The 11,387-nt window shown below is 37.3% G+C and overlaps 1 protein-coding gene across 4 annotated transcripts; it reads right to left on the bottom strand.

Moving 5' to 3' along the window:
* Window positions 1–247: 247 nt before the first annotated feature.
* Window positions 248–8,798, bottom strand: LOC108860957 (uncharacterized). Of its 4 annotated transcripts, none has more exons than XM_057011250.1 (3): window positions 8,663–8,798; window positions 8,274–8,531; window positions 248–614 (listed from the first exon to the last, which is right to left on the bottom strand). In XM_057011250.1, exons 1-3 carry the CDS (start codon window positions 8,749–8,751, stop codon window positions 566–568), a joined length of 396 nt encoding a protein of 131 aa, XP_056867230.1. In that variant the 5' UTR covers window positions 8,752–8,798; the 3' UTR covers window positions 248–565. The 4 variants fall into 4 exon arrangements, with proteins under 4 accessions (XP_056867230.1, XP_056867228.1, XP_056867229.1 ...); XM_057011248.1 differs by having other exon boundaries at window positions 261–614; window positions 8,274–8,552; XM_057011249.1 differs by lacking the exon at window positions 248–614 and adding an exon at window positions 1,254–1,680 and having other exon boundaries at window positions 8,274–8,552.
* Between the last annotated feature and the right edge of the window lie 2,589 nt (window positions 8,799–11,387).

The raw sequence follows: 11,387 nt of genomic DNA, 5'->3' as shown, positions 1-11,387 counted from the left end.
AGAAACGGAAGCGAAAAAAAATTGAATGTAATATAAAAAAAAACGAAGCATGGGTTATGCTTAGAACAACAGACCAAAAAAAAAAGGCAAAAATGATGGAGGGAGTAATCGAACCCAGCACAAAGAACACCTACGCGAGCCAATGTACCATTATGCTGTAGTAACACTTCGTTTATTGTTTACTAGCCATAGCACATATTTACCGCCAGAGTGTATCTACTCTGTTTTAAACCGTTCGGGACATATCGGTTACGGAGCCATTAAACAGACGTGACTGGCGGCTATTATATCGCCTTACACTTAATAACAATACGATTTGTTTTGAACAGATTTTCTATCAACTATATAGAAATCAATCTCACTTATTATGCATTAATGTCATTCGTGATACGTTTCTTAATACCTAGAATGTGTTAAAAAAAAAACCAAACCGCAGAATTAAATCATTCTTCCTTCTCTTCGCCTTCGCGACCTTCGTCCCCCCCAATATCTGTCACATCTGATTCACATCCTCTTCGCAAAGAAGAAGCTGTGAGGCCTTCAACCGGTTTGGTGCCTCTTCAGATCACCGATCAACAGTAGGCTGAACCCGCCTCCTCCTCCCCCGATGGAACCTGGCGGTAAAAAAAAAACTTCACTCTTCTCCACGTAGCTAATAATATGATCCTTATAAAATTTAATATTTTATATGTCGTGTTTCACTATCACTATTTACATGTTCGAGAAAAAAATGTTAAAAATATATTTTCTGATTCTCATATACTATTTTTATTTCACCATATTCTTAAAATTCGAAATGTTAGTTGTAAAAATAAATATAAATGATCAGTTTACATACACACAAAATTTTTAGTTGACATACTAATCAGATTTATATTTGTTGTTTATTTTGAGTTAATAAAAAAAGAATAGATAAAGTATTATATGTAGAAGTAAAATTTATATAGTATAAATATATAATTATATATGAAAACCGACTGATTGAAAGACTTCAATAATTGAAATCATATATGATATTATGTGCTTTCACAAATTTACTGCTCATTAATCCTTTTCACACACAGGAACTTCGTCCGGAAATACACCTAGCAGAAAGAGGGGACGGCCCTTTGGATCGCGTTCAAAACCCAAAGGTGGATTTCTATTTTTGAGATCAAAATTATTCCAAAAATACAGTTATAATTGACACAATTCTAACTGTCGTTACTTTCAGTTCGCCAAATAAACGACCCGCCAGCATTCAAGCCTAAATATTATGACTGTACGTTTTTTTTTCCTTTAATTGGTAACAAAAGGTTATTATAAGTATATACTTGACAATTTCAAAATTTACCAACCAGGCGGATGCGATGGTTGCGACACTTACAGTAAGCTACAATTACATTACACGTATATCATACATACTTCTCCTCACCACTAATAACTCTTAACCTTGATAGTCAAGCAAAAAAATGCACGTAACATGAGGAAGGCCATATTACTATCAAAACGAGCTTCGTCCACATCACACGGTCCGCATCAGCGCTATCATAATCCACTTAACTTATAAAGTCTAAAATATAATATATATTAGCTACTTTTTTGATACAGCTCCTTCAACCCAGCCACTTGGGCTTCGTCGCACCCGGGCAAAGAGGAAAGGTACACACCCTTTAAAACTCTATCATCCCAGAATATTGTCTGCATGGAAACGTGTATAAAGTAGTTGTAAACAATTACATAGCTTACATAAATTATCATATTTCCACGGTTTAAGCTTAGTTTAGAAATAAAAAAAAAAACATAATAAATTAGTCACATGATAAGATTTAACCCCCTGTAATTCAATATAAATCGATGGCAATGGTATATAAGTAATCTGCTTACATATATACAAATAGAGGTTTTGTCCAAACATGTGTGCGTAACCTACTTACGAATAACTATATAATTTACAAGCTAAAAATTAATATAATCAATATTTGGCAACGTTGTAACATAAAGTTTAAATCAACATCACATATGTGATAAAAGCTCAACAAAATATATAGGTTTATTAGTCTGATAAACTTTCCCTTAAAAAAAATGTGACACATTGTTCGAAAGAAATTTACACTAATATTTTTTGACTGCTTAATACCTTATAATAATTGTTCTAAACATTAATCTTTTATACTAAACATTTATTTCTGAACAACAGCAACAATATATATATATATACCCAAAGAATTCATTAGGTCTATCGTATAATTCACTCATGATGTAAACCCGCTAAAAAAAACTCTACACAGTATTAGAGTGAAAAATTATAGGAAGTAACACAGTATTTTGAGTAAAAATATATGCAGATCTAACACTTATAGAAAACATGCATATGAACAAATACAGTATTTTGAGTGAATATATATTGCAAATTCATTAACATATGTCATATTGTGTATATAACTACGTTAGTATATTTGAAACATGTTTCCATTTTTTGACGATTTATCACATTCGTTTATAATCAATTAGCTAATATTCTTCATACTAACTATTATTAAAATAAACTTATTTAAAATAATATAATAATAAATCTTTTTAAAAACAGAAAAACAGGATATATAAACAAAAACACAATATTTAATTGTTAAGTTTTCTATCTATTAGTCTTTTATAATAAAAAGTACTAATTATAATATAACATAAATATTAATAAGAATTATCTTTTCTAGATATAGTTATGATGACTAATCATACTAATTTTTAAACAATTAGTTAATTAAAAATTTAACCTCATATTAATAACAGAAAATTTGATTACATTATATAATAAGTCAAATATCTGAAATCATGGAGACCATGCCACATAAAGAAATTCTCTTCCCAAGCACAATTAATGACTTAATGATTCATGCATTGTAATTTTAGTTAAAAAATCAGAGAGTTAGCCAGAAACAACTAATCATATAATGCCTTAACTAAAACCTATATACAAAATGTAAAAGAGAACAATAAAAACAACCTTGAAATACGGAGACATTGACTCCTAAAGGAAAATCACTTTACAAATAATATTATAGGTAGACCACTAGAATTATATATACTTTCAGTAAAATACAGAGATTATTTCTGTTAAATAATTCTACACCCCGCGTGAAAAAATTATATTTTCCCGTCACCTAAGAAAACAATATTATAATATGAAGTCATATTATTTTGAAATTATAAACAGCGCAGTAGTAATATTCAAAAGTATGGTGTAATAAATAATGAAAACCCAGTTTCCTATTTCATAGTACTATCTACTAAAGTAACATAATTTAATGAATCCACTAAATTACACAAAATTTTAAACGTCCTTACGTATTGAAATAATAAATCAACAAAGATCTAATAACTCTTACCAAAAAATTATTCAGATAAAGGTTCGACATCCCAATACGAAGAAAATCCAATCGTGGCATGCTCAAAATGTGGGGCGTTAATGTGGCTTTCGGAAAGCACGGGGAAGGACTCCCGCACAGGCGAACCAACGTTCCTAATCTGCTGTAACCATGGGCAAATAAGGCTTCCGCCGATCAAACAACCCCCGGCCCTGTTACAAGAACTTCTACAGTCCAGGTCGTTTCGAGATAATATTCGAGTCTATAATTCTGTACTAGCCTTCACCTCAATTGGGATGAAAATGGATAATAGCGTGGTCCATGCGCCTGGTCCTTACACTGTACGGATACAAGGGCAGACCCACCACAGAATAGGCTCACTGATTCCGCGGGAAGGCCGCCTCCCAGCATATCTCCAGCTTTATATATTTGATAACCGCAACGAAGTTAGGAACCGGCTAAACGCAATGGGGCAAGGATCAGCAGAAGGTAACCTCAATGAGACTACTCTCAAGCTTCTCATCGAGATGGTGGACGAGCATAATTGTTTGGCTAAGATTTTCCGTCAAGCCCGGGATCACTACGAAAACATCGGGACAGAGTGTAGGATTACGCTACTCCAAGATAAAGGAAAGGGGAAAGAATATGATCTTCCGAGCACGGATGAGGTAGCAGGCCTCATCGTCGGAGATATGTCATCACCAGTAGGGGAGCGGGATATTGTTGTCCAGTTTCAGTCTGACACTTTGCAGCATATACGTGATGATCACCCTCTATACATGGCTCTGCAATATCCTCTTTTGTTTCCATATGGAGAGTATGGCTATCATCCAGAGATCCCCCTCCACCTTGAGACAGGCACATCGAGAACAAGACAATACCTGACTATCCGTCAGTATTATGCTTCGTTACTACAGACCCGGCTTAACCAAGGAATGACGTTGGTTAGAGGAGGTCGTCTTCTCCATCAATTTATGGTGGATATATACACTGCAATTGAGGAGGATCGACTAAGGTGGGCGAGGAATAATCAGGATGTTCTGAGAGCTGAACTATACAGTAACGTCCTAGATGCCGTAAGCAGGGGTGACACAGATGCTAAGATTATCGGTCAAAGGTTTATTCTGCCGCCGAGTTTTACCGGTGGACCCCGGTACTTAGTTGAGAAATACCATGATGCGATGGCTATCTGTAGAGAATTTGGCAACCCGGACCTGTTTATCACAATCACCGCTAACCCTAATTGGAGAGAGATCAAAGATCATCTCGCAAAATATGGTGGAGATTCTCCCAATGATAGGCCAGACATCGAGTGTCGAGTATTTAAAATGAAGTTGGAACAGCTGCTCAAGGACTTCAAAAAAGGAACTTTCTTCAAACCATATACAGCAGCTCTCCACAGAATAGAGTTCCAAAAAAGAGGTCTACCGCATGCCCATATACTATTGTGGTTGGGAAACGATTCTCGAACACCAAGCGCAGAGGAGGTGGATGAGATAATTTCAGCCGAGCTCCCAAATAAAGAAACGGATCCGTGTGCTTACAATTTGGTCACGAAACACATGATACATGGGCCATGTGGTTCTATTAATCCAAAGTCCCCGTGCATGGACAAGAATGTGTGCACGAAGAAGTATCCTCGGCCGTTTAATGAGAACACCTCGATTGACAAATCAGGGTATGTGTTATATCGTCGGCGCAGAAACGATAATGCTTATGTGGTTAAAGATGGGGTAATCCTGGACAACACATTTGTTGTTCCTCATAACGTTGAACTTCTAAAGAAGTATGAAGCTCATATTAATGTGGAGTGGTGTAATCGTTCAAGTGCGGTGAAGTACTTATTCAAATACATAACCAAGGGTGTTGATAGAGCATCCGCTGTTATTGAAAAAGGATATACGGCAGCATCGTCTGATTCTTCAGACCCTGGACCATCAAGTGGGAAAGTGGTCAAACAACGGGATGAGATCCAGGAATTTATCGAGGCTCGGTATTTATCAGCTTGCGAAGCTATGTGGAGGACATTTGCATTCCACATACACAAACGAAAACCCTCGGTTGAGAAGCTTATTATTCACTTGGAAGGCGAGCATAATATTACGGTCAAAGAAACTGATAACCTCGGTCGTGTGATCCGCAAGCCAGGCATAGAGAAGACCATGTTCACTGAGTGGATGGTGTTGTGCAGACGGTCAGCATTTGCGAGGACGTTAACGTATGTACAAATACCAGAATATTTTGTGTGGCACAGCAGCACCAAAATGTGGATGGAGCGCAAAAAAGGCAAAGCTATTGGTCGGATTGTTGCTGTTCATCCATCATCAGGAGATCGTTATTTTCTGAGGATTCTCATAAATAAGATTAAGGGGCCTAGAAGTTATGATGAGCTTAAAACATTCAACGATATCAAATACCCTGACTTTAAATCAGTTTGTTATGCTCGCGGATATTTGGACGACGATACCGAATGGCATGAGACTATGGCCGAAGGTGTTAGAACGGCCACTCCATATCAACTCCGCGATATGTTTGTCATGTTTCTGACCAATTGCTTTATTTCCAACCCTAAAAGTCTATGGGAACACTTTTGGAAATCAATGAGCGATGACATACTTTACAAGAGACAGCGAGTTATGGGGCATGCGAATCTGGAACTCGAAGACGAAACTCTTGAGCAATACACGTTAATCGAAGTGGAAAAGTTGATGCGGATGCATGACCGTTCATTGGGTGATATTAAAAGTATGCCCAAGATCAAACCGATTCTTCTCAAAGAACTAGGAAACAATTTGTGGAACCAAGAAATGGACTACGATATCGCTGAGGAGACGCTACGGCATGAGAATCAATTCAGTCAGCTTAATCCGGAGCAGCGTGAGATCTACGATTCAGTCTTACAATCTGTTGATAATAAGGATGGGAAGTTATTCTTTGTATATGGCCCAGGTGGAACCGGGAAAACGTTCCTATACCAGACCATTATATCAAGAATCCGTTCTAGAAAACAAATAGTTCTACCGGTCGCCTCTTCAGGAATAGCTGCTTTGCTTCTGCCCAACGGTAGAACAGCCCACTCGCGCTTCAATATCCCTTTAAAACTCTCTGAAGATAAACTATGCAACATCAAACCAAGCACGATGCTTGCTGAGCTGATCGAGAAAACAGATCTAATTATTTGGGACGAGGCGCCTATGACACATAAGCATGCTTTTGAGGCCCTTGACAAAACGTTGAGGGATATAATGTCTAAAAAAAAAACCAAACGCAAAGGATCAAACTTTTGGTGGCAAGACAGTTCTGCTGGGTGGGGATTTTAGGCAGATACTACCGGTTATTCCACAAGGAAGTAGAGCTGATACTGTATCAGCTTCGATCAGTCACTCATACCTATGGCATAGCTGCCACAAGTTCTCTTTGAAGACAAACATGCGAGTCAATCAGGATGAGAAGGAGTTCTCGAATTGGCTCCTAGAGGTCGGAGAAGGCCGTTCTCGACTGGATTCTCTTGATGATCACGACAGCTATGACGAACAAATGATAGATGTGGATACATCGTTAATCGAGGACTTTGATGCTGGATCATTAAAAGAAGTGGTTGAAGCAGCGTACGGAGATGTTACCAAGCTGACACTCTCTCCGACCTCATATACCGATAAAGCTATACTCACCCCCCGTAATGAAACCGTTGATGAGATCAATGCCTACACCATCTCACAAACTGATGGGGTTTCAAGAGACTACTTTAGCTGTGACAGCTTCGAGATATCAGATACTCGATCCGATCAGAATGATACTCTTTATGCTGTTGAGTACCTCAATTCGTTGGAATATCTAGGGTTGCCGTCGCATAAGCTCACGCTCAAAGTTGGTGCTCCAGTTATGCTTCTACGCAACATAAATCAAAGAAAGGGATTATGCAATGGTACCCGTATGATCCTAACTTATGTAGGCGACCGCCTCCTGAAGGCAGTAATCATCACTGGATCGCACATTGGAAAAGAGGTCTTGATTCCAAGAATTGTCCTCCTCCATGAAGAGACAAAACTGCCGTTTACTTTACGTCGGCGACAATATCCTATCAGATTGTGTTACGCAATGACGATCAACAAGAGCCAAGGCCACAGTCTAAAAGAGGTCACATTATATCTGCCCAAACCCGTGTTCTCTCACGGCCAACTTTATGTTGCTCTCTCCCGTGTCACAAGCAAAGCGGGACTACACATCATTAAAGGCAAAGATTCACATCAGCTTAAGGTGAAAAACATTGTCTACAAAGAGATCTTCAAAGAGCTTCTAACCCACACAGGTATTAATTTTAAATAATAATGCTTTACTTCCAATAATATCATAACGCCTACGTATTTAAAAAAAAAAAGCAGATTACTAAGGGGCGATGGAGCAAACATTTGAAGACATACCAAGTCTTTTTATCCACCTACAACAAGTATGTATTATTAGTCTTTCAAACTAATATTTTCTTCCCCAGTTAAATAAAAATAACTGTTCTGATTTTTCCAAATTTCAGGTTGTCCTATTACGGACCACATTCAAAAAAACTCTTCAGCACATATGAAGTCTCCTTTCGCTATTTACGTTAACTAAAGAACCTACTTTGCTCCTTATTTGTTACGTGCCTTCACTATCTATCGCCACTAATTCTCTGCATAATTTAAACTTTTAGTTTGGGTAATAATCAATGAAAAAATAACACTCAAAACCCAGACACCAGTACACATTTTAAAAAAAAACAAAAACAAATTCCAAACCGCTTATCCGCGCGTAGCGCGGAGATTGAATCTAGTATAGATAACACTATAACTACACAATCTGAAAAGGAGCATTCATTATTATTATTTTTAGCATATTATATTATAAGCTTTCTTTCTGAAATTGATCTAACACCTGACATCCTTGAGAAGCTTGTACCTTTGGGTGGCCGTCCTCGGCGACGGCACTCGGCCTCCTACAGGTCCGGCAACGCTCTTGGGCACTTGATCGTGATGGTTATTGTCTTGCTTGGTCCCGCCACCGGAAGAATACTCCGATCGGTTTGTGACCCCGCTCTCGTTATTTACGGAGGAAGAAGCCTTTTTGTTTTTCGATGTGCCATGTTTAGCAACACTGCTCAGCTTTTTGTCGCCGCTCTGGCACCAGTCGCAAATCTCAGTCGGCTCCGCAAACTCACTGTAGTAATTACTACAATAACTACATATATATATATATATATATATATCCAAATTAAGAAATCCGTAATTAGAGGACCATGTATATGTATATATATGATCACTATATATAGCCTAGGAGAAGGTGCTTACAAGTGTTGAAAGCGGTTGTGGCAGTGCCCGCAGCGGAATAGCTTGTCCTGAAAGCCGACGTCGCCGCACATGCAGCACACTTTCTCCATGTTTTTAACTTGATTAGCTGTATTGATTGTTTTGTTTCTGCCCTGGAGATGGAGTTTTGAAGGTTTTTAATGTATGGAATTGGTGATGTTAGATTATTTACTTATTCCCCACGAGTCAAGCATCTATGTTATGAATATATATACTCACACATGAGACTTTTGGCGTGTGTGTGTGTGAATGTACAGGTAGACAAGAGGTTTGCTTGCAGTCGTTTTCAGTTTTAAAGAGAGCCAACCTTAAATTGGGGATTTGTTTGCGCATTGACAGTTTTGGCCTTCCGTTGTTTGTTTTGTAACTGTTGCCGTGACGAAACGCTCCCTTCAGTGTGTGTGTGTGAGCGAGACATGGGAAAAGTAGAGTTACTTTTTGTTGTGACAATAATATTTCCATTAAAATTTAAAGTGATTACCTATAAATTTGCTTCTAACTTAAAAACGATTGCGGGGGAGTGGAGTACCTCAAGTCCTTTATATATTACTTAAGTCCCTTTCACATTTCGATGTGAGATCTTCTTTCCAAGACACTCTCTCGAGACAATGGTGCATATAACAATTAATCTCATAAAATCTATCAATACTCTTTCGACGTAACTGAATCTTCTATGGGTCATCAACTAATGGGATGATTGGACCACTGTTCGGACCGGATTAACGAGTCAGAATGTGGATCTGTTCTGATATCATGATAACTTTCCTCGACTTCTAACTTAAAATCAATTGGCGTAAGTGAAATGGTCCAAATCTCTTATATATTACTTAAAACCCTTTCATATTTTCGATATGTGATCTTTTCTCCAGCAGTTACACTCCATAGAAGAGACATTGTTCCAAACTGGACAATAAGAAAATTCAGACAACCACAATAACACTACTACATAGAAGATAAAACAACTTAATAGAATTAGAGGAATTATACAACAGTCAATTTCTTTGAGGTAGATAGGGAGGCCAGGTCGAACGTACAGAGATCTTGAACCAATATCTGAAGCTGTAGACAAAACACAAGCAACTGCCATTTCTTCAACAACAAAAAATATAGTCCTCGAGATTTCGATAAGTTGAGATTTAAGTGGAGGAGAGCAGAGAATTGAAATCAGTTTTTTTTTCAACTCATGACCATCGAACGGTCCGTAAACGCTCTAAAGTCTAATGCTAGTGCCTTATAGGCTGGCCTTAACATTACTTGATCCATAAAGGAGGAACACAAAACCGACTTGACTACTTGAAATGATTCACCTCTCATGAAAAAAATGGTTACTAATACACAGAAAGAAAACATAAAGGAAACTGATCCCATTTAAGAAAAATTTCATCTTAGGCTGTATTCGATTGGTATCATAATTTATGAATACTCTGAATGAAATATCTCAAACCTTAAGAAATTCATGAAAATATTTTAAATAGTTTTCAGATATTAACTATCAGTTAGATATTAGCAACGAAAATGTCTTTAGACCAACAACATCTCTGTCGTTATGTGGTCTTTAGGGTGGGGGGGGGACCACAGATTTTCAAGAACCAAGAAGGACAAGAGGTAAAATGTCCTAAGATAAGACACTTCCTTAAGGAGTCTTTTACACTGCGTGCAGACTCCATGACACGTGGTGGCCCGCCAATGGTTCACTCTTTTAAAAAAAAATAGAAAACAAATTTTTTTTTTTAAGGATTTTCACTTTTGTCGTACCGATACTCATGCTCTTAGTACTGTTTTTATTCTTATTCTTTACGAGTAAAGATAAAATGTTATGTATTATTTATATCTTACTTTATCAGGTGTATGGAATTTTCATGATTAATTTGCTTGACGTGATAAAACCTCTCCATCTATGAATTGTTTTTGTTACCAATTTCTAGAGATTACAAACCTTAAATGAAAAGTATGTAATTGTGAATATCTTTCTATTCTATTGTGTGTGTTTGTTTTTTTGTCAACAATCTACTGTATCAAATCAAGTTATGGTCTATGCTAATGATGTTTATGAGAACATCTATGTCTAACAATATTGTCTGATTTATGTGAGAGAAAAAATACTTTATTATTTAGCTTCCTTAGCTAAAGATGCTCGCTCGTTATAGATCCTAAGAATGTGAACAACTCAAAACCACGATGTAGCTAGTTTTTTTTTGGGTCTAAACCACGATATAGTCTATTTTGCTAAAAGGTAAATGTTCATTATTGAAATGAAAAACATACAAGTTTTTAAAGTCTAAAAAAGGTAGAGAAGACTTTAAGAACAATACAGTAGAACTAACAATTGCAGGAACAATTTTAATGCTAAAATCTGATCGACAACCACCAAAATGGGTAAGACCTCCAACGATGCCAATTCACACAAACCCTAGACTCCCGACGACGCTTCAAGTTATGGCTCTCAACGGCATCTAGAGACCGAAAAGAATCTCCACACTAACCCATCAGAGACTGATGACACATATCCTTAGCACGAACCCATCAGAGACCTACGACGTTTCATGACACAAACCCATCAAGATCTTAAGACATTCAATATCCATGATCCGAACAGTATACGAGCAAACTAACTCGACACTACCAAGAGAACTGAAGCTAAAACAACGGGACAAGAGATAGCCGCAACAATTACCGACATGTCAACAACCCTACAAGCAAAAAGAAA

The sequence above is a fragment of the Raphanus sativus genome, chromosome 5 (genome assembly GCF_000801105.2).
Source record: "Raphanus sativus cultivar WK10039 chromosome 5, ASM80110v3, whole genome shotgun sequence".
NCBI lineage: Eukaryota > Viridiplantae > Streptophyta > Magnoliopsida > Brassicales > Brassicaceae > Raphanus > Raphanus sativus.
Note: the sequence above shows the minus strand (reverse complement) of the source record. Positions and strands in the feature narration are given on the sequence as shown.